Raw genomic sequence first — 22,009 nt, 5'->3', positions numbered from 1 at the left:
AAATTGTGGACACGATTGTTTAGGGGGGGGGGGAGGTAGACTGTTGTTGACCGGGGAGGGGGGGGGGAGACACGTTTGTTGAGGGGGGGGATGACGACACGATTGTAGGGGGGGGGGGGAACACGTTAGTTGAAGGGGGGGGGGGCGGACACGTTTGTTGAGGGGGGGGGGGGGGGGGGAGACACGTTTGTAGGGGGGGGGGGGGGGGGGGGGCACGCTCGACAACGAGAGTTGGTTTTTATTGAACGCTCGACAACGAGAGTTGGTTTTTATTGAACGAGACTTCAACACGGAACAGCTGCACGAAACGATGGTCACGTCACTCTCGGTGACGGTGTCGACAACAATGAACACACGAACAATGTTAATAGAACAACACACAACCACATAACATCCCGAACCCATTAACCCCACTTAATCCTAACAACAAAACAAGTTAACAAAAGCCCCATTTGTTAACTGACAACCCCAATTCCCAGAATCCCCCGCGGCTCCGGAACACGGCGTAGCTTATATTAATCTTTATTATCTGAATGGGAAATGTAATATTTTAGGACAGATACACCATTAAACGCGTTTCTAATGACATTTCTAGCGAGAAATTTACATTTTCCTTACATAATCTTCAGTCAGTGAATGTGTATGATCTTTATTAATCTTTATTATCTGAATGGGAAATGCAATATTTTAGGACCGATTCACCGTTAAACGTGTTTCTAATAACATTTCTAGCGAGAAATATACTCTTTACTTGCATAATCTTCAGTCAGTGTCTGATCTTTAGTTTTATAGTTATTAGGATTTGATCGGCTCGCTCGCATGTTTCAACGACGTCAGGTTGTGGCTGCTTTCGCTATAGCAGCTCACGTGCTTCCTGCGTTTGTGTTATTAAACTGTTACTTTATGTAACTTTTAATGATATCATCTTGTTAGAAACACATATATCTGAGAGCCAACCCAGTCGCCAAAAGCATACGTTGACAGTGTACGTTTCGTGAACACTGGATTACGTCGCATTTCAACATAAAATAGCGTGTTATACACACACACACGCACACACACGCACACACACGCACACACAGACACACAGACACTGACACACACACACACACACACACACACACACACACACACACACACACACACACGCACACGCACACGGTGCATTTCGCTGCTAAAACAACAACAAAAAAATATTCCCTCAAATATTATTACTAAAGAACCGTTTTCCAAAGAACGAAATGTAAACCCATGCAAATAAAGACTTCATGGTCATAATAATTTCAATATCATTAATCTCCTGAGTGTGTTGGGTGGTATTCTATTTTTTTCAACGGGGCTGCATCCAGTCACTTGACCGTCATGGTTGCTATGGTGGTTGCTATCGACCGCCCCCTCTAATCCTTACATGGCTCTAAAAACCACGCGGCAAAGGAGCTGCCGTAAATTGTGTTGTTTTTGTCGTAAACTGGGGTCCGACGGTTAAAAAATAGACAGATATTCCGAGGTATCCTTAAAAGGCAGCTTGGATGTTTTTATTTTCTGCAGTTTAGACTTCTTCTATAACCTATTTTTTAAAGCAAAACACCAAGTTCATTGATTTAACGAGGCAGGGTTATTTGAAACAATTTATTCAATAAATATTTGTGAGAGGTCATTCCTTCTCCTGAGTTTGCTTCCTATTTATGTCTAGTGTACACCCCTACTGTCCAAAAGCATCCCCCCCCCCCCCTCCCCATATGGATTTGGAGAGTTGTTGCCACGTCCCAGAGGTGGAAGTATCATATAATATGAAAGAGGGCATTCAATTATACTACAATGATCAATTAGGAGGCCGAAGCCCTAAAGGAAGTGATGCAATAGGTGACTGAGGCGAGAACATTTAAGTAAACTGTGCCTTGGGCAGTGTTGGGCAAGTTACTTCCAAAATGTAATATATTTCATATTACTAGTTACTTGCATTTGAAAGTAATACGTTTCTTTACAATATTACCTTCTGTGTAGAGTAATAAGTAATAAGTTACTTATTACTTTCACCAAAATAAACATTCAGGACAAGGCGGAGGGGGGGGCAAACATTAAAGTCTAATGAGGTCTATATTGCATCTGCATGTGGTGTGTACCATGAATAGCTGAATTACAATAATGTTATGATATAGAATAATTAAACAACCAAAACCTTTACACGACATGACACAAACTCTTTTTCTATGCCTCATTTATTAGCTCCTGAGTTACAAAGTGCAGCCACACAAAGATTTAACAAAAAAGTTGCATTTCCATGAAATCAAACATGTTAATAGTTTATACTATTTCAATAATAAAATAAAAGTGCACTTCAAGAATGACGTCTAACAGCCACCAGACAGGGCATGTTTTTTAATTAAGTATTTTGGAACCTGAGCATATATCCTGCCCTGAAATAGCAGTAATAAAAAAGAGCATGAGAACAGCATAAATAATGAAACACATTCAACATTTCAGTCCCACAGAGACTTTACAAGGAACTTCTACTCAGAGCCTATTAATGTTTTGGTTAGGACCAAACAACAAAGTCTTAATAGACAAAATATACAGCCAAACAACTGAGGAAAACATAAAGCCAAACTAGGGCTAAATATACAGTACAACTGAGGAAAATATGCAGCCAAACAAAAGCTGATAATAATGAACACAACTACTGAAGGCATTTAGCCTTGACCTTAGCCTAAGGTTCTACAGAACTACTCCATACCACTAAAGTATTTGTTATAGCGCAACAGGAGAAGCCACTGAAAGCGTTCATCACCAAGATGGTTTCGCTTTGGGGTGAGCACAAGTCCTCCTACACTGAAAAGCCTTTCGACTGGTGCACTGGATGGTGTTGCAGCGTTATACCGGAGTGCCACTTTTTTAACTCTTGGAAAGTGGTGCAGGCTTTCCATCACAGGGGCAGATTTAAGATAATCTATTACCTCTGTTTCGTTGAATTATCCGTCGTTGTTGCCATCTTGCAATCTCCAAACCAAACCGTCTTCTTCTTCTGTTGATTTAAAACCGTCTTCTTCTTCTGTTGATTTAAAACCGTCTTCTTCTTCTGTTGATTTAAACCCGTCTTCTTCTCCTCTTTATTTAAGGCTGTTGCACCTGTGTTGTTTTTTCGAAACCTCCGCCTGTGAGACAGCTCGGATTGTAACGCGTTACCGGACTCAGTAGCTGTAATAATATTACCGTAATATAGTTAGTAACGCGTTATATTACTCCGTTACTGCCTAAATGTAATATATTACGGTAACGCGTTGCTTTTGTAACGCGTTACACCCAACACTGGCCTTGGGGTCTCTTATATATCAAAGGGGGTTTCAAAGGACGCATACGCTTCAACCTGTGGCTCCAGCCCTACAGGAAATGACTCAGCAAGTGCTCCATCTCGTTGCACCTGCACCCAGCGGCTCGCTTGCAAGATTTTGGCCTGAAGTTCTTCCCAGACCTATACCCTAACAGTCCAACATGCATATCTGAGAATCAGGCCTCTCTTCAATAATGACAAAATGTTATGAGAGAAATACAGATTAACTTTTTGTTATCTCATAAGCGGCGTGGTGCCGGCTCCTTTTGACCTTTTGACCCCAGACTTCAAAGACGTGGCCACAGGCCAGCTGTGTCTACACACATTAAGCCACAAATGTACACCTCCATCCCGCAAAAAATGGGGCCTAGAAACTAACCTCTGTCTTAGGTACATTGACTGTACTGTTGGAGGTCACGCCCCTTTTCCGGCCTTTTCGAGATAGCTAGTGATGCTAAAATGTTTGCACACATTTCCCGGGGCCCTGAGAACGACATATCCAAGATTTGTAGTTCTAGCCCATAGAGAAAAAAAGTTTTCCCAAATGGACTGTCATTTGGACAAAGCCCCTTCAGAAGTGTTGCCTGCGAGACCTAATGGTTCAGAATGTGGTGGAAAAACAGTTTTTGAGACAGGAAGGTCCTACCGCCCTGAAATTTGAATACCATATTCTAGGGCCTAACTGGGACCCCCGCACCGAAACTTGGCCCGGTCGGACCCCGAGTGCAGGAAGGGGGGGCCTGGACTTTCATAATCTTCGCTCGGTGAATGTAAAGGATGTTTGGTCGGATGTTATGACGAAGAATCATAATGTGAATGGGAATATTCTATTAATGTCTTGATATCATCTTTCGTCTCAACACTTCTGCTGCAGCCGCTTAAAGTCTCACTCCGAGAACCTTAAAATATGAATCAATCCATTAGAAGTGAAAATATCTTCCCGGTCGTGCAACAGGGCAAACAAGGTGTCCTTTGTCATCTACGTTTCGAGACGATTGCAACAGTGCCACACATGATCATATTTGAATATGTTTCGGTGTAGTAATTAGCTGTCGATTTTGGAGGCCTTTATCAATAATGACCAGCTATAGATTTGCTTCCCGATGGAGATTTTTGACAAATTACATGTTAATTAGCATCTACACGTTAAGCTGAGTCCAATGAGATCAAGCTCGCCCTCTTGCTACACCGAGATCATGTCCTTGACCTAGGTGTACCATGTAAAATACATGTTACCATTAGCTAGAGTGTCATGCTTGGTGTCATTGGACTCATCTCAACGTGTAGATGCTAAATAACATGTCATTTGTCACAATTTTTTATCGGGAAGCAAATCAATAGCTGCTCATGTAACGATGGTCAAGCATCAGGGAGACGGAGGCGGAACTGTTGAATTTTCTTTCCTTTATTTTCCTTTGTAAAATAAATCAAATCATTGCCATCAGAAATCGGTGTACATATACAGCATCTAATCAAAAGCAACGGCTTTTCCTTTTATCGAGTAGTAATAGAAAATACATACAAAACATTTAACTTCCCATGAATGGGCATAGCTATAGTCCAAGTGCAGTTACAGCACTTTATTAAAACCTATTTACATTATGGAGCCACATACCTTTGTAAAATAAATCAAATCATTGCCATCAGAAATCGGTGTACATATACAGCATCTGCACAAGCAAGAAAGAGAGTAATATTACTTTCAATGTATGAACGTGGCTAGCGGAGTTTACGGCTAGTCATGTTAGCCTTAGCATGTAAAACCCAAGGTCATAAGAAAAGTATTGATAAACTTTCTCTAAAACATGTAAACTACAGTACGATCGTAACAGTGAATGGAAAATAACATAACACATGGGATACATCGAAGTTATCAACTTAAACATGAATTCACTTTAAGAAAACTGATATTGGGTACAGTGCTTTACATAGCGAACCTACCAGATCAAAAGCAACGGCTTTTCTGATCTAGTAGGAACGCAGTAGATTTCCACGCAGCACAGAACTAAACACGGCAGATCTGCAGTACACCATATGGCCACGGGTGGCTCCCATTCACACTTATTAACCACGGCAGTTTTATTTTGGCGAGAATCATATATAATAATACACTACATTTTTAACTCTGTTACACTCATTATTGATTAAGGCCTCCAATTTCGACAGCTAATTACTACCATTAAACATGTTCGAATATGCTCATGTGTGGCACCGTTGTAATCGCCTGGAAGCGTAGATGTTGAAGGACACCTTGTTCGTCCTCCTACCCCACCGGGAAGATATTTACATGCTTCTGATTGACTAATGAATTGATTCAGCTATTCCCCCAGAAGTCTGGGGTCAAAAGGTCAAAAGGAGACGGCACCAGCCCCGTTGAAAAAAATAGAATGCCACCCAACACACTCAGGAGATTAATGATATTTAAATTATTATGACCATGAAGTCTTTATTTGCATGGGTTTACATTTCGTTCTGTGTAGCATGGAAAAATCGGAGAAACACTCCCATTCAGAATGCATTGGTTTACATTTCGTTCTTTGGAAAACGGTTCTTTAGTAATAATATTTGAGGGAATATTTTTTTGTTGTTGTTTTAGCAGCGAAATGCACCGTGTGTGTGTGTGTGTGTGTGTGTGAGTGTGTCTGTGTGTCTGTGCGTGCGTGTGCTTGTGTGTGTGTGCGTGTGTGTGTATAACACGCTATTTTATGTTGAAATGCGACGTAATCCAGTGTTCACGAAACGTACACTGTCAACGTATGCTTTTGGCGACTGGGTTGGCTCTCAGATATGCGTGTTTCTAACAAGATGATATCATTAAAAGTTACATAAAGTAACAGTTTAATAACACAAACGCAGGAAGCACGTGAGCTGCTATAGCGAAAGCAGCCCACAACCTGACGTCGTTGAAACATGCGAGCGAGCCGATCAAATCCTAATAACTATAAAACTAAAGATCAGACACTGACTGAAGATTATGCAAGTAAAGAGTATATTTCTCGCTAGAAATGTTATTAGAAACACGTTTAACGGTGAATCGGTCCTAAAATATTGCATTTCCCATTCAGATAATAAAGATTAATAAAGATCATACACATTCACTGATTGAAGATTATGTAAGGAAAATGTACATTTCTAGCTAGAAATGTCATTAGAAACGCGTTTAATGGTGTATCTGTCCTAAAATATTGCATTTCCCATTCAGATAATAAAGATTAATATAAGCTACGCCGTGTTCCGGAGCCGCGGGGGATTCTGGGAATTGGGGTTGTCAGTTGACAAATGGGGCTTTTGTTAACTTGTTTTGTTGTCAGGATTAAGTGGGGTTAATGGGTTCGGGATGTTATGTGGTTGTGTGTTGTTCTATTAACATTGTTCGTGTGTTCATTGTTGTTGACACCGTCACCGAGAGTGACGTGACCATCGTTTCGTGCAGCTGTTCCGTGTTGAAGTCTCGTTCAATAAAAACCAACTCTCGTTGTCGAGCGTTCAATAAAAACCAACTCTCGTTGTCGAGCGTGCCCCCCCCCCCCCCCCCTACAAACGTGTTCCCCCCCCCCTACAATCGTGTCGTCGTCCCCCCCCTCAACAAACGTGTCTCCCCCCCCCTCCCCGGTCAACAACAGTCTACCTCCCCCCCCCCTAAACAATCGTGTCCACAATTTGCCGCGAAAGCCGTGAAACCCAAACGCCGAAACCCGCCTCCACAGCGGCACGCGTGGATACTGAAGGTATAACACGCTATTTTTTACGTTGAAATGCTACGTCTCCAGTGTTCATGGAAACGTACACCGTCAACGTCTTTTCTTGGCGACTGGGTTGGCCTTCTAGACCACTAAGATCTTCTGAGACCAATCTGTTAATTATCCCCAGAGTAAACACGAAACATGGAAAAGCAGGATTTAGTTACTATGCAACAAATAGCTGGAATAAACTCCCTGAGGATTTAAGACAACTTTCAAAACCAGACTGAAGACTTTTATGTTTGCTTTAGTTTTCTGCTAAATCTTAAATATATTGACTAATTTTTTGCATATGTTTTCTTTTCTTTTAATTCATTTTAATTCGTTTTATTTTATGACAATGTTTATATGTGAAGCACTTGAGTCACAATGAGTCTTCCTTGTGTATGAAAAGTGCTACGTAAATAAAGTTGCCTTGCCTACCTTTCTACATTTGAACTTAACCTCATAAACAGAATCCATGCAATAAACAAAATGCTGTTTTGTTGTTTACAGTTTACCAAGAAGATGACACTGACAATGTCCTCTGCAGATGCAGGAATAAACAGTAGTTTTATTCATACAGTGAACTTCCTGCGGGCTCTCGGAGTCCCTGAAAACAACAGCATTCAGGTGAGAAACATTTCCGTGAAAACAACAGCATTCAGGTGAGAAACATTTCCGTGAAAACAACAGCATTCAGGTGAGAAACATTTCAGTGAAAACAACAGCATTCAGGGGAGAACGTTTCAGTGAAAACAACAGCATTCAGGGGAGAAACATTTCAGTGAAAACAACAGCATTCAGGTGAGAAACATTTCAGTGAAAACAACAGCATTCAGGTGAGAAACATTTCAGTGAAAACCACAGGATTCAGGAGAGAAACATTTCAGTGCCGGTTGGTTGATTACATCAACCGGCAGGAAAACCTTTTGGTTGATTCATTTAGGATATTTTATATCAACAAGATCAGATTTAAGATATTTGATAACCCATTTAAATCGAGAGGATCCCATTTAAGAGATTGATTATGGTATTGCATCTGTAATAGGGCCACAGGTTTTTTTGTTTTGATTTGGAAGCTTTCATATTTTGTTGATTATCTGCGCATGTTTAATGACGGCACGTCGGCACCAATGATGGCCACATCAAACGTTTATATCACCATGTTGCCGTTGTGTGTGGGAGGTGGTGATGACGACGAGGATAAAGATAAGTGTAAATCTGTCTGGCATGACAAGCGCAATATACTGTAAATGTGGACCAAGAGAAAAAAATGGATTTAATATATTTCCCCAAAACTTTTAATGTCCTATCTCTCTTCACCGTCCTGTCCATAAAGGCACAAAAAGCCTACAAACATATTCCATCATAACTAAATATGGCTCTCTTGTTCAGTGGCGTCTTTGCATTAGGGGCCAGTGGGGCACGGCCCCACCAGAGAACGCTGCCGTGCAGGGCACGATTATACTTTTCTTTTTTTTTTTCAAAAATGTCATTGAGCATAAGTTAATAATACATTAATTGTTAATAATTAATTACATGTCCGCAGTTTTAATTTGATGAACGCAATTGTTGTAGTGTAGTAGTTGTGTGTGAAATAGTTCGTTGCTTCGTCTCGTCATTTCCGCTCGGTGGGGCACAGCCGAGATGGCCCCGTCTGCTGCAGTGTAGAAAACTGGTGCTGTTGCGCGAGCAAGCGCGTGCGCAGCGCCCGCTTCTGTTTCGGCGGTGGGGCCAGAAGTTTAGTGCCCCAAGGCTCTTCTCATTGGCTGATTTGTAGAAAGGGCGGGGTTTACGGCGGGAGCCGATCAGATCTTGCTAGCTGGCTAACGTAGTTACTGTTACAGTAAATAACAACAAATGGACGTTTCATTCATTAAATTATGAATCGTGTTGAGTATCTGTCATGTGAGATTTAGCACTTGAACAGAAGTTGGAGATAAAACGTTTGGGACCACATCGCCGGACGGATTTAATCATTATTCAAGAGGGAAAGGACAAGAATAGATCGTTCAACCAGGAGTTGTTCAAGCGGAAAAAAATGCTTGTGTTTCACCTCAGCCACACAAAGGAGACCAGACAGCACTGTCCTTAAAGCACAGGTAATTACCATCTTAGCCCAAACTTACTTAAATTTTCACCCAGGATTATCCAGGTCTGAATAGGCAACCACTCTATCAGGCTAGATTCATTGTTAATTGTACAGTATGGTGGCCTGCAAACTTAATGCAACTTAAACCATACTTCTTCTTTTTTTGGTATATTGTGAGTGGTGGCTTTGTATATTGATTGCTGTGTAAAGGGTGTGCGCCGTTGTGTTTTTATTGTTGCCACGTTGTTGTTTTCTTGAGTTTTGATATTGTGAGATCTTGAACGCTGCCATTTGGTGGTGCTATTGCTATAATAGCCTAATATATGTTGTCAGATTCGCGTTTGAGTGATGGCATTATTCAGCTGCAATTTTGGTCCCCTCTGTCACTTGCTACTGTTTTTTTTGTGATGGTAGTAATATGTGGTATTTCTGGATTGCGTTATAATATTTTCCTGCATGGGCCCCACGCCCCACCAGAGTTTCCAAACCAAAATCGCCACTGCTCTTGTTATAAGCGCTTGCCACTTAATGTCAAATCCCGCCGGCGTGCAAGTTTTCGTTACACCAGCCCTTCCCCCCAACATGCTGGGTCAATTTTTGGCATCACACAGTTGAGTGTTATGGCGCATTTCCACTGCAGGGTGCGGAACGGATCGGATCGCAAAGGTGCGGGTCGGATCGCGTTTCCACCGCCAAAAGTGGGCGTGACCCGGACTTTGCCGTACCCGTTCCGACCCCATTCTAGGGACTCCTCCGTTGCGGTACCCAAAACGAGACCAGACGCCTGAAAGGGTACCCTGGAATTCTAGCTACACCCCCCCTCCGTTGATTGGTCGACAGAATCGTCACTTCCGGGTGACGCGGGGATAAAAACAAACAAACAGTAGCCTCAAGGTATTATTCTTTACAATTAACATGTCGCGTAAAAAGCTTGCTTGGGCGAACAAGGAGGTGGAGACGTTCGTCTGCATTCTTGCGGAGGAAGACGTTGTTTACGATGTTTACGTAGCTGCCGCGGCGATTGACATCCGGCCTACCACCAAGGGTACTGTCGGCAGTGGAAACGCGACCTCGGAACTGAGCTGGGCTATACTGCCCCCTCCCTACCGCACCTTTGCGATCCGATCCGTTCCGCACCCTGCAGTGGAAATGGGGCATTATAGTCATGTCATACACCGTTTGAAAGCTTAGAATCTCAGGAATGTCATCAAATGTCAACCACATGGTGGAATAAATATGTTTAGCGAATGTAGATCAAAAATATCCTAGTGTCTTAGGTCAAAATAACCCCCCTCACCCTCCTCCTCCCTTGGTGCATTCTAACTTTATCGTCGTTGTGGATATCCTTAGCAATGAGTTGATAGCCTACTTCATGTTGGGTCTTGAAATGTTCATAAGAGTCCGCAGAAACCGAATATCAATATTTAGTGTCATTACATTGGGTATATGCACAAGCCATCTTATACAAAGCAGCCGAAAAATAGAAAACCGAAACGCTACTATGTTTTTTTGTAGAAAACTGCGATTCAGGGTTTGAATTCCGCTAATGTCGTTTGATTCATTGAGTCCACTGTGTTCGCCAGGGTCTCACGGTGACATAGAGCCCTCCCACATGTCTGTAAGACCAATACTTCCTTGTTTACAAGCCTTACAAGCCAATGAGGCGATCACTATCAAAACGGGGCATGTATACTTTGATTGACAGCTACACCAGCAGACAGCAAGGGTCGGGGACGGGCCTTAGATATCCTAATAGCCACTGAAAATACCTTTCTGACGATATCCAGCATGTCAATCAACGTCTCACGTGTGGTTGAGAAAACAAATGCGCAAGGGGTGTGCGTAAACTAGCAGGCTCTTCCCCAGAGTCGGATAGCTAAAAATTTGATTTTTGTGTGATTATACCTGTCTCATTACATATCAGAACATCTGGTATGCTATCTAAATGGTTCAAAAGAAAGCCCAGAGGGTAACCTTTCATTTGAGACCAAGATTATGCTTCTACATGTTTGGAGAAATATTCAAAAGTGAAGCAGCTCATTGCACTTGAAAACACAATAATATATGGAGCTCTGCGGTCAATAAATGTATAACTTCATTGGACCTGATCCAGTATTAGAGCTAACACTACTGAGTAATATCTGCAAACACATTGAGTGGTTAAAACAACACCATATAAGGTTATGCTCAACTCAATTGTAACATTTAATTGTGTCAAATAAACCAGACCCTTAAGGGGTGACTTCTTTATCAAGCCATCCTCACCAATATACACTAGATTTCGCCTTTGTCCGACAGATGCTTCTTGAACCAGCTCCAGAGTACATGTCCGTTGACCTTGTAACTCTGAATAAACAACGTGTTGAGCCTCTACCTCTTCTGAATCCTGACACCCCGCTAGCAGAGGCTAGCACCGGGACCATCACCAGCCCCCGCCTGACCCTTCAAATAGCTTTTTCATTCCATTCAACAATAAAACGTGATGTTCGAATGCTTTGAAAAGTGTATATTACTCAACTATACATGCATACATTGCGGCCTTCAACATAACATGTGTTTCCAGTTTTTTTCTCCACATATGCTATATATATATCCTATATGTGTGTTTTTGCAGATGGAGCTGAGCTCTGGCAAGGAGAAGACTTTAACCCTGCAGTCCCAGCTCGGGAGACAGCAAGCAGTTTTCAGATTGAAGATCAAGGGGCTCTCCCAGACGACAGAGCTAACAGGAACCATGTGGTCCAGCGGGCCGCCCAACATTATAGAGGTAAGGAGGAGTACCTTATATATATATGGTTTTTCCTGGGGTTTCTTTCCCTCTCTTAAAGCTGAACTACGACCTAACAGGTTAGGACATGTATATATATATTGGTGATGAGCACGCACCCAGCCCCTGAACAGTTTGGTGTAGGATTTTGCTTGGCTTATGCATTGAATCAACCGTGTGGTATATTGTATCATAGAATACAGACAAATGTTTAGCTAGATTTTGTTATTAATAATGAAGCCTGTCATGCATATTGTTGCATTACATTTAATTCTTTTTTCCATTTCTTAATATATACGATTTACAGAATGTCGCTTCATGTTGAAAGAGGGCAGCTAAACTTATTTTGTGTTACGAAGGATAATAGCGCAATACAAAATAACACATAAAAAACATGAAACACTTTTGGAATCAATTGGAAAGTATTTTAGTATTTTAGCCTGTATTATTTCTTTCATATGTTTAATGAATTGGGTCAAGGTATATTAAGGGTACATTCATTTTCCCTTCATATAAATTAACATTATAAAGCATTAGCACATGGGATTAAGTTTAAGCTTAGGTTTAGTTTAGTTTAACCCTATTAAATAATGTATAAATTAATACTTTAGTTAACATGAACACTAGGGATGGGCAAAATGATTCTTTTCCAGTTCTTTCAGTTCAGTTCACTATAACGATTCGTTTATTTGATTCGGTCGTTTTGATTCGTTCGTTACGTCAGATTACATCTTAAAAAAACAAACAAAAAAAACAAACATTTTTTTATAATTATTATTTTTTTTTTTAAATTGGTCATGGGTCCGGATAGGACCGTTAAGACCGCAGTCCGCCGTTTGGAGATGCCTGCTATATAGTATATCGAACGTCCCACCAATATTTATACCACTTGCTTACTCTCTATATTTCATTCATGGTTTTACATTTATACATTTATTTTACTTTACATTTAATTCTTCATTGTTCAGGCATTACAGAACTTGCATGGTCATAAATAAAAAATACGAACTGCAGTTACATTTCTTTGTTTGTTCTTAAATTGACGTAGAATGGAGCAAAGACTCCTGGGATTGGGAAATGCGTTTATCCAATAAACAGATGGAGGTCAAGTCTATTGTCGAATGGTATGACCCAAGATACGTCAGACAGAGAAAGCACGCATATTCGACGGTACCGCCTTGTCATTGGTTTACCCAGGTGCCATTCCAACACCATTGCTACCTCTCATTGGCTGAATCTTTGAGCACGTTGTAGACTCAATCAATATAAGTCGCGGGGAGACGGAGCTCTGTTCGTTTGTATATTTTATTTTCGTGACCATATGTTTGGTTTATGTTAAAAAAAAAGAATCAAAGAACCAGTTCTTCTTGTTTTGGGGAACCAGTTCTTGTCGTTCACGTTCGGGATTCGTTCGTTGTAACGAATCAGTCGCGACCGACACATCCCTAATGAACACCATAACCTTAACTTGTATGCAATTAGTAATGAAAATGATTAGTAAGTTATGACCAGACTATTAGTTAACAGTTATGTTAGTCAAAGGCATGAGCTAATATGTAACATTTCCGAATTAAAGTATCTACAAACAACTAGACCTATGTTATATATTTTTCTGAGTTGTGTACTTCCATTGTACACATATTTTCCAGTGGTCAGTGGTGTCATTCGCCCTTTTTCTAGCATCCGGGGAAACATGCTTTCATTCATCCCTCATAATGATTTGTGAACTCCGAAAAAGGGAGTTCAGAAATCATTATGAGGGTTGCCAGAAATACCAAAGAATTGCAATCCAATATAGTTTACGATTAACGATTACGAGTTAACGATAACTGCGATCTGCGATGTACATATATGTAAGGGCAGATTTAAATGTATTATAAACAGTCTATGTTAAGTCTATTTAAACAGTATTAGATACAGTCTATGTTAAGTAACTTTAACCTGTATTATATGCAGTCTATGTTAAATCAGTGTAACCTGTATTATATACAGGCTATGTTAGGTCAATTTAACCTGGATTATATATAGTCTATGTTAAATCAGTTGAACCTGTGTTTTACAGTCTATCTTAAATCAGTTTAACCTGTATTATATACAGTCTATGTTCAGTCACTTAAACCTGTATTATATAGTCTATGATAAGTCAGTTGAACCTGTATTATATACAGTCTATGTTAAGAATGTTGAACCGGTAAGATATACAGTCTATGTTAAGTCAATTGAACCTATATTATATAAAGTCTATGTTAAGTCAGTTTAACCTGTATTATATACAGTCTATGTTAAGTGAGTTTAACCTGTGTTAATTACAGTCTATCTTTAGTCAGTTTAATCTGTATTATATACAGGGCCCTATTTTAACGGTCTGAAACACAAGTTGCTTTGGGGGCAGATCTCTGGCGCTGCTATTATACCGGCGGATTATTGACTCTTGCGCCCGATGCAAATCTAAAATGGGTTGGTCTGAAGTAGCTTAATTGAAACCAATGAGAGTGCCATATTTCTTCTCCTTTAAGAGCCAGCGCATTTTAACTTGAGTTGATTTAAAAGTACAACTTCTTATTGCTGTATCAGCTGTTCTTTCCCAAATAATTTAACCAACGTTATCATTTACCCTTAACCAAGATTTGGTTTTGGAAGGGATATACTTCGCTCAAGTTTATTATTGTTATTATTTTAACGGGTGGCATGAGCCTACTACAGTGTTCACTCAGCTCCTATGGAAGAATGTTTTTTTCCACATGCTTTTTCTATGCAGTTTTCACATATATGAATGTGAACAATCTTTGACATCATAATATTTATTTTAGGCTAATCATTTCCATGTTTGTGCTGTGTATAGCCTACGTGTGTGTAAGCTTGCATTGCAGTTCCGACCTGCCATGGCAATTCAAAATAGCAACACCAACTGCGCTTTCCGCTAGTGCATTTAGACAAGGTATTTGCCGGTCAGTGGCGTAATTTGCGCAGGGACATGCCTCTTCTTTTCGCCGACACGCCTCTCCAGGGTGCAAGTGCAGTGGCACAAATTTACTGCGGGGGGAAATCTGCTTTACACCATGTGTAAACTAGCAATGATGTGTAGAAAGTAAATTGCGCTGGGTGCAAGATAGGGCCCACATTCTTTGTGCGTTACACCCTCACTAGAGCTCCACTGGCCACGCAGCTCATTTCCTGCTTTGAACTGTTGCAGAGCTAGCTGGATACACTCCTAAACAGTGATCTGTAATCTATTTGGAACATTTTGAGACGCTAGTCGTCAGCGGTTGAATTGCATTTTAGTTAGGCTATTGTTTAGTGAAGACTGATATGCTTGACATAGTGACTTTTTAATTCCCCGCTCCCTTTTTTAAATCAAATCGCTGTAATTCAGGGCCTGGATATCATATATCTTTCCAACTAAAAACAAAAAGCAATTTCCCCTACATCAGCTACCACCATACGTTTAATCAATTCTGTGGGATCACTGTTATATGTATAGTACTGTTCTAAAGTTAAAACAATGTTCAACATGCTCATAAAGCTATATTTGTGATTGCAAAACAAGCCACACTATTGTTATCATGATTTTCCTTCGGTAATTATCTCCTCCAGTTTTGGAGGCATCTACACCAAACCAATTGCATATTATTTGGCACATATGAGTGCAGTGCGCTATTCGATTACATTATTTTAAAACTTTTTGGATAAAGTGGCGACAGGCGGCACTATAACCCGCAATCAAACAAAAAAGATCTGCCCCATAATTGAACCAATCCCAAGTCTGCTTCAAAGTGGCCCAGGGACTTCAAACTTGAGCTTGCTCTTAAGCATGTGAGCATCCTCACAGAATATACAACGAATTAGCTCATGCCACCCCTAATGCACATACATCCTAGTTTTTAGGGCTACCCCACGATTGAATTCCTTGCAAAACATTTTCTACAGCTTGTTGTGTAGTCGACTCATCTTATTGTAAGTTAGCAAGATAACGTTTTGTTACTTGCATGCAACATTTTTATTAGAATTAAATGACATAATGTTCCTAAATGTAAGAAATTAATTCTGTGAACATAATTTCTGTCTCAGTTATTTTCATTGAGCTGTGGTTTCATAAGACATAAAAAAAATAAATAAAAATAAAATAATAATAATTGGCTTCTTCTAGACCAGGGGTCTCAAACGCGCGGCCCGCGGGACGATATTTTGTGGCCCCCTACTTGATATCAAAGTTAAGTGTTAGTGCGGCCCTCACGTTTACATTTTTTTTTTTTTTGGCCGAGTCGCTGCGCTTGCCCGTTGGCCTCATTTATAAAGCTTGCTGCGCACAAAAACCTTGCATAAGATGGAGGTGAAATGTGCTAGGCCAACGGTATGGCTTCTCCGAAGTCTGTGTGCGCTGGAGATACGCCCTTTCTGTGTGTATCTCTTTCCAAACACCATGCACCTGAGCGGGTTCTCTCCTGTGTGACTCCTCTGATGTATTTCGATCTTACTGAAGCATCTGAAACTAACCGCTTAGCAACCGAGTTCCTGAAGTTGTGGAGCTTCATATCCCTGAGCCTGAAATGTGCGTCAGTTTTTTTTCACTGCAAACGTTGGTAGGCTATTTATAGAAAATGTCTATGTTCTGACATGATTGATTGCATTTTATAACTGCATGGGCCTGGATACGTCGGTAGGGGTGTGTGTGTGTGTGTGTGTGTGTGTGTGTGTGTGTGTGTGTGTGTGTGTGTGTGTGTGTGTGTGTGTGTGTGTGTGTGTGTGTGTGTGTGTGTGTGTGTGTGTGTGTGTGTGTGTGTTAATCGATTAATCAAAATTTATATATCATAAGTTACACATGTATTCAACATTTTTTTTGAATACATTTGTAACTTATGATATATACATTTCGATTAATCGATTAACACACACACACACACACACACACACACACACACACACACACACACACACACACACACACGACACACGACACACAAACACCAACGTTTGCGGTGAAAAATGCTTCTGCACATTTCACCCCTTCTTCGCAAGGTTGTTGGGCGCAGCAAGCTTTATAAAAAAAAAATATATATATAAAGCCCTGCATGGGCCCTGCAGGAGCTGTGTGAGAGGAAGCGCTGCCAGGTCTCTGGCAGTAAGGAGTAGGCAAGAAAAGCCATATGTTCAGAAGGACACTTCATGTTCTGAAGAAGGTTCATGTTTTAAAGTCGTTCATGTTCAAAAGAGCCATTCATGTTCAAAAAAGCATTCATGTTAAAGAACTGTTAATAGTAAAGCTTGAGAAGACTGGATATTTGTACTTTTTTGTGGAAAACTTGATGCGACCCAGCCTCACCCAGAATCTGCCTCCAGCGGCCCCCAGGTAAATTGAGTTTGAGACCCCTGTTCTAGACCATTACTCAGACCTGAAAGACATTAGATGCACTTTGGAAGATACACCCGCGGATGAGCATAGATGCAAGGCGGATTCACGAGTGTCACGTTTACTTTAGGTGGATGTTGGAGGTTTACTTTCTGGTGGATGTTGATGGATATTGCACAGCTAGATATTGCACAGATACATCTTACCATGAAACTACTTCTTCAAGTTGAACTGATGATGGGTGATGACGTGATGACGATGTGATAGCACGCTGGCACGCTGCGCTTCGTTTCCCACAGGAGTATGTCTACCTGATCTTCTAGAGACTCATCAACCCCGACCAAACTTTTCCTAAAAAACTATCCGAAAAATATCCAAACAGGCTACTCAAGCTTTTTTTCACCTCGCAGAACGATGAGTAAAGCCAAAGCCAAAGCCGCGCAAAATACGGAAACCGATGAAGCCCTGACCCTGGCGTCTTTTTCCAGCTTGCTGGAGACAAAGCTTGCCTCCCATAGACAAGGAATCTCTGATGACTTCAATAAAGCCCTCACTGCTCTCGAGGGAAAACTTGATGGGATCTCAACAACAGTGACTGCCAACTCGTTCAAACTCACGGCTCTTGAGACAAGTGTAAATGACCAGGACAGACGCCTGGCAGTGTTAGAAGAAAAAAACAGCACACTAACAACAAGCAACGCTAAGTTAGCCGCCAAGGTACTTGACCTCGAGTCACGTAGCCGACGAAACAATATAAGAGTTATTGGCTTACCTGAAACCATTGAAGGCACTCAACCCACCGCCTTTTTCTCTAACATGCTTGGGGAAGTCTTCGGTGATGTCCTGGGCTCACCGCCGGAATGTGAAAGGGCCCACAGATCCCTGGCTCCTAAACCAGCTCCTCACCAGCGACCGAGGCCAGTCATAATACGGCTTCTTAAATTCCAACATAAAGACAGAATCATCCGCGAGGCCCGACTGAAGAGAGGACAGCTAAAGTTCCAAAACCATTCCATACTCATCTTCGAGGACTATCCCCCAGAGGTCGTGGAATTACGGAGGGAGTATCGTGAGGTCATGTCAGAGCTGTACAAGCTCAATCTTAAACCAGCCTTACTTTTCCCAGCCAGGCTCACCATCCACTGCCCGATATCGGGAGGAAGGAAAAACGTTTCCTCAGTGACTGAAGCGAAAAATCTCATAGCGTCCCACAAACATGACTAACTGTTATTTATCTGTTTGCTTTCGCTTTCATGGACTCGGCCTACCCGCACATTTCGTAAATGATTAGACCTGCAGACAGGACTAAAACGGATATGACCCCCTCATAACGGGGGATCTGACGTTCTTCTTTTTTCCTTTTTGCTTATTCTTTTCATTTAGTACAACATCCTTTAATTGCAGATGGAGGATGGGTAGGTGGGGGAGAGGGATGAGATCTATCGGTTTATGTTCTTCAAATCCAAACTCTCTGGCCGACATATGATATGGGTAAACGGAAGTGACAGCGATGCAAAATCATCTCGCAAGACATGGTACTGGTTTACTTCTGCGGGTGTGTGAGCGAACACACCCGGTGCCTTTTTTGTTTTGTTTTTGTTTTTTGTTTAATTATCTGTATGTGTATGAGTATGTATGCCTGGTGCTTTTGTGTGTGTATGGTTGTATGGATGAATGTTTTCCCAGTACACCTACTTGAAAATCCAACTATTATGAAATATGGGTTTTGTTGACTTCAATAATGATGGAGATACACAGCAATGTACTGATATTGGTAGCAATGTCACATGTAATGTCTATGACCCAGAGCAATTAAAACCTGTCTATGATCAGCATAACTACTCTCTGCTGCATCTTAATATCAGAAGCCTTAGTAAACACTATGATGATTTAGGTTTTGCGGCGGACCCATTCATGCATGCATGCATGTATGTATGTATGTATGTATGAATAAATAAACTTGAAACTTGAAACTCCCTCTGCATCAGCAATCGGCTAGTCAGCGAACATCAGGGTGAGTAGAAAGGGACATTTGTTGAACTTCTGTTTAAAGACCCGCCGTGGTTTAATTAGCAGCTTGGAAACATAGATCTGTGATATCGTCTGAGTAATAATTTATACACACTTTATTGTTGCCGTGCTAGCTTGTGGAGATTGACATGACAGGGGCTATCTGAGGGTTAGTCAGTTTTAAGCATGGACATAATAAAGGATGGACCACAGACTGGAAAATGGCCGCCCATTCATTCCTATACAAACTGCTCAGTGGCGCAGGGTAATATACAGGAGCGATTTGCTTCCGCGTTATGGGGCCAAGACACGTGACCTAGTCCGTGACGTACCGGATGCAGAGATCTTCTTCTTCTTCTTCTTCTTCTAGTCTTCTACTTCCCCATATACCGCCACCTACTGGACTACTACACAGGAGTTTGTGACAAGGACGTTGGCAAATGATACTTTAAATCATAAAAATAAATTCAAAGAAAAAACCAAACTAACGAAACAAAATAAACAAAATAAAACAAACTAACAAAAGAAATGAAAAAATAAAAAAATATATACTTAAGGTTAAATTCTTCTAGTTAGGTTAGTATCTTTTAGCTAATTTATCAGCAATTTCATTGCCATATATTCCATGGTGGGCTGGAATCCAACAGAACTGAATAACTAAACCAAGGCTTATAATATTTAAAAGAAGATGCTTTACCTCTATCACCAAATCTTCACGTATTGCATTATCTGTTATAAAACTTAGTATCTACAACCCATCTAATCAACCCATCGTTATTATTGTGGCCATCTCGATTGAGTATACTGATAAAGTCACCCACTCTATATCCATATCCTTTTTCAAATTCTGGAATATATATGCCAATACCACATTGTCACCAACTTAGTATCTACAACCCATCTAAGAGCGGTTATTATTGTGGCCATCTCGATTGAGTATACTGATAAAGTCACCCACTCTATATCCATATCCTTTTTCAAATTCTGGAATATATATGCCAATACCACATTGACACCATTCTATGATAGCTGATAACCAAGGTACACACTGTAATACTATAATCAAGAGGACATACAGGCAGTTCAAATAAAAAGAGATAGAACTTTATTGATCTGGAAACTTCATAAATATGTAAGATTGCTCTATATAATACCATAGTAACATAGTAAACGTATGTAGGCCTAAAAAATTCAGTTCAATGTTATTGCTTAAGAAACAGATTCCTTCCAACTAACTATTTACGAAAAATGCAATCAATAATTTATATAAAAGTAAATGTTTACATATCGACCAGCAACGAAGTTGGAGTAGCCTACCCAAATAATGAATTGTAATACACCAACATTGTCAACTGTCATACATAGCTAACCATAACCCTGTCATACATAGCTAAACAAGCAAATGAAAATGAAATACCTACCAACGCAACTGAAATGTTAATATTGGACAATTAACAATATTATGAAAATTACGTAGGTCTCCCATAATCATTCAGGTAATCAATACGTACGTGCCTGTTACAGCTATTTCAATGATATGTGTGTTATATATCCGTGTTCAACGCCATTCATGTTAAGTAAAAGGACAAATCTCAGACTTTGGAAGTTAATGGAGTTGATGGAAGTTAATTCGGAATTTAATTTAATTCGGAAGTTAATGGAGCCGTGCACTTCAAAATAGGTCCATAGCAAGGAGCCGTTTGTTTCAGTACGACTCCTTTCAGCTGCCCACCCAACATAAACTGCTAATAAAACGCTTGAGGAGGCGTTTTGAAAAGAAAAAACATACATTTTTTTAGAACAGGGTAGAAATATAATTATGAGCCTTTGATTGATATCCAGACATTTTTTGCGGGGACACAATCCTGTTCCCCACTTGTATTGGAGTGGACGGCGATATCTACTTCTGGGCCACATGAAATGACGGACCCCCGTCCACAGCCAACTTAAACAGCTGCAATACCAGGCTTGGCCTCTGAGCACTGGTGGATTGCGGAAGTATGCGCCTATCCTGGGGGCCTGGTTTTAAGGCTGCCAGCCATGTATTAAAGGCCCACTATGCAACTTCGGGCATTTCTTCGCTGTTTTCTTGGTTTTGGCACGCACATTTCTCTACACAGCGCCCCCTACAGCTTCGTAGTAGATATTTCACAACACTGTCGTAACAACTCGTTGACGACCCTTCCCCATGCACTTCTACGCGAGCCATGTGCATTTGTTTTCAAAGAAGCCGGCGAATGCGTGGAGCCATGTCCGAAGTAGATGTTCATAAAGTGTAGGCAAGGTTATACATTTTTAAAAGGGTGTATTTGTATTGCAATAAACATAAATCCATCCTTTTTTATAGTTGACGGGGAGAATTTATATCCTAGATTATAATTGTTTTATCTTAGGTTCAACAGAACAATCAGTGTAAGAGGTTTGGCCAACATAATAATCTAAATAAACAAGAACCTGGATTCGGGGATTCAGTCTGTATCTGGGGGACGAGACAGACGAACAGCAAAACACCCATGGAAACAAAGGTGTTTATATGGTTGCAACCAAGCAAGCTAGAAACATACAGGGCTCACAACAAAACGGTCGAGAAAACAATTTTTACAGGGCTCACAACAAAATGGTTGAGCAAACACATTTGTACAGAGACTATCAACATCAAGAATACCACGAAGACAAAGGCCACCCAAGGGTACTTTCAATTTCAAAAGCAACACGGCCGAGTCGGCGTCTGATTTGCAGTCTT

At 40.8% G+C, this 22,009-nt stretch overlaps 1 protein-coding gene and 1 long non-coding RNA gene across 2 annotated transcripts in view; one reads left to right on the top strand and one right to left on the bottom strand.

Moving 5' to 3' along the window:
• Nucleotides 1–22,009, top strand: part of LOC132463666 (uncharacterized) — a 193,248-nt gene that overhangs the window by 60,745 nt on the left and 110,494 nt on the right. Inside the window, exons 48-49 of the mRNA XM_060059966.1 lie at nucleotides 7,564–7,680; nucleotides 11,757–11,909. Coding sequence (XP_059915949.1) covers nucleotides 7,564–7,680; nucleotides 11,757–11,909 — 270 coding nt within the window. The remainder of the gene's footprint in view (nucleotides 1–7,563; nucleotides 7,681–11,756; nucleotides 11,910–22,009) is intronic.
• LOC132463668 (uncharacterized) overlaps nucleotides 8,470–22,009 on the bottom strand; it is a 114,689-nt gene continuing 101,149 nt past the window's right edge. The window contains exon 2 of the long non-coding RNA XR_009527106.1: nucleotides 8,470–8,868. This is a non-coding gene — a long non-coding RNA (uncharacterized LOC132463668). The remainder of the gene's footprint in view (nucleotides 8,869–22,009) is intronic.

This window comes from Gadus macrocephalus, chromosome 8 (assembly GCF_031168955.1).
Source record: "Gadus macrocephalus chromosome 8, ASM3116895v1".
In the NCBI taxonomy this organism is placed as follows: domain Eukaryota; kingdom Metazoa; phylum Chordata; class Actinopteri; order Gadiformes; family Gadidae; genus Gadus; species Gadus macrocephalus.
Note: the sequence above shows the minus strand (reverse complement) of the source record. Positions and strands in the feature narration are given on the sequence as shown.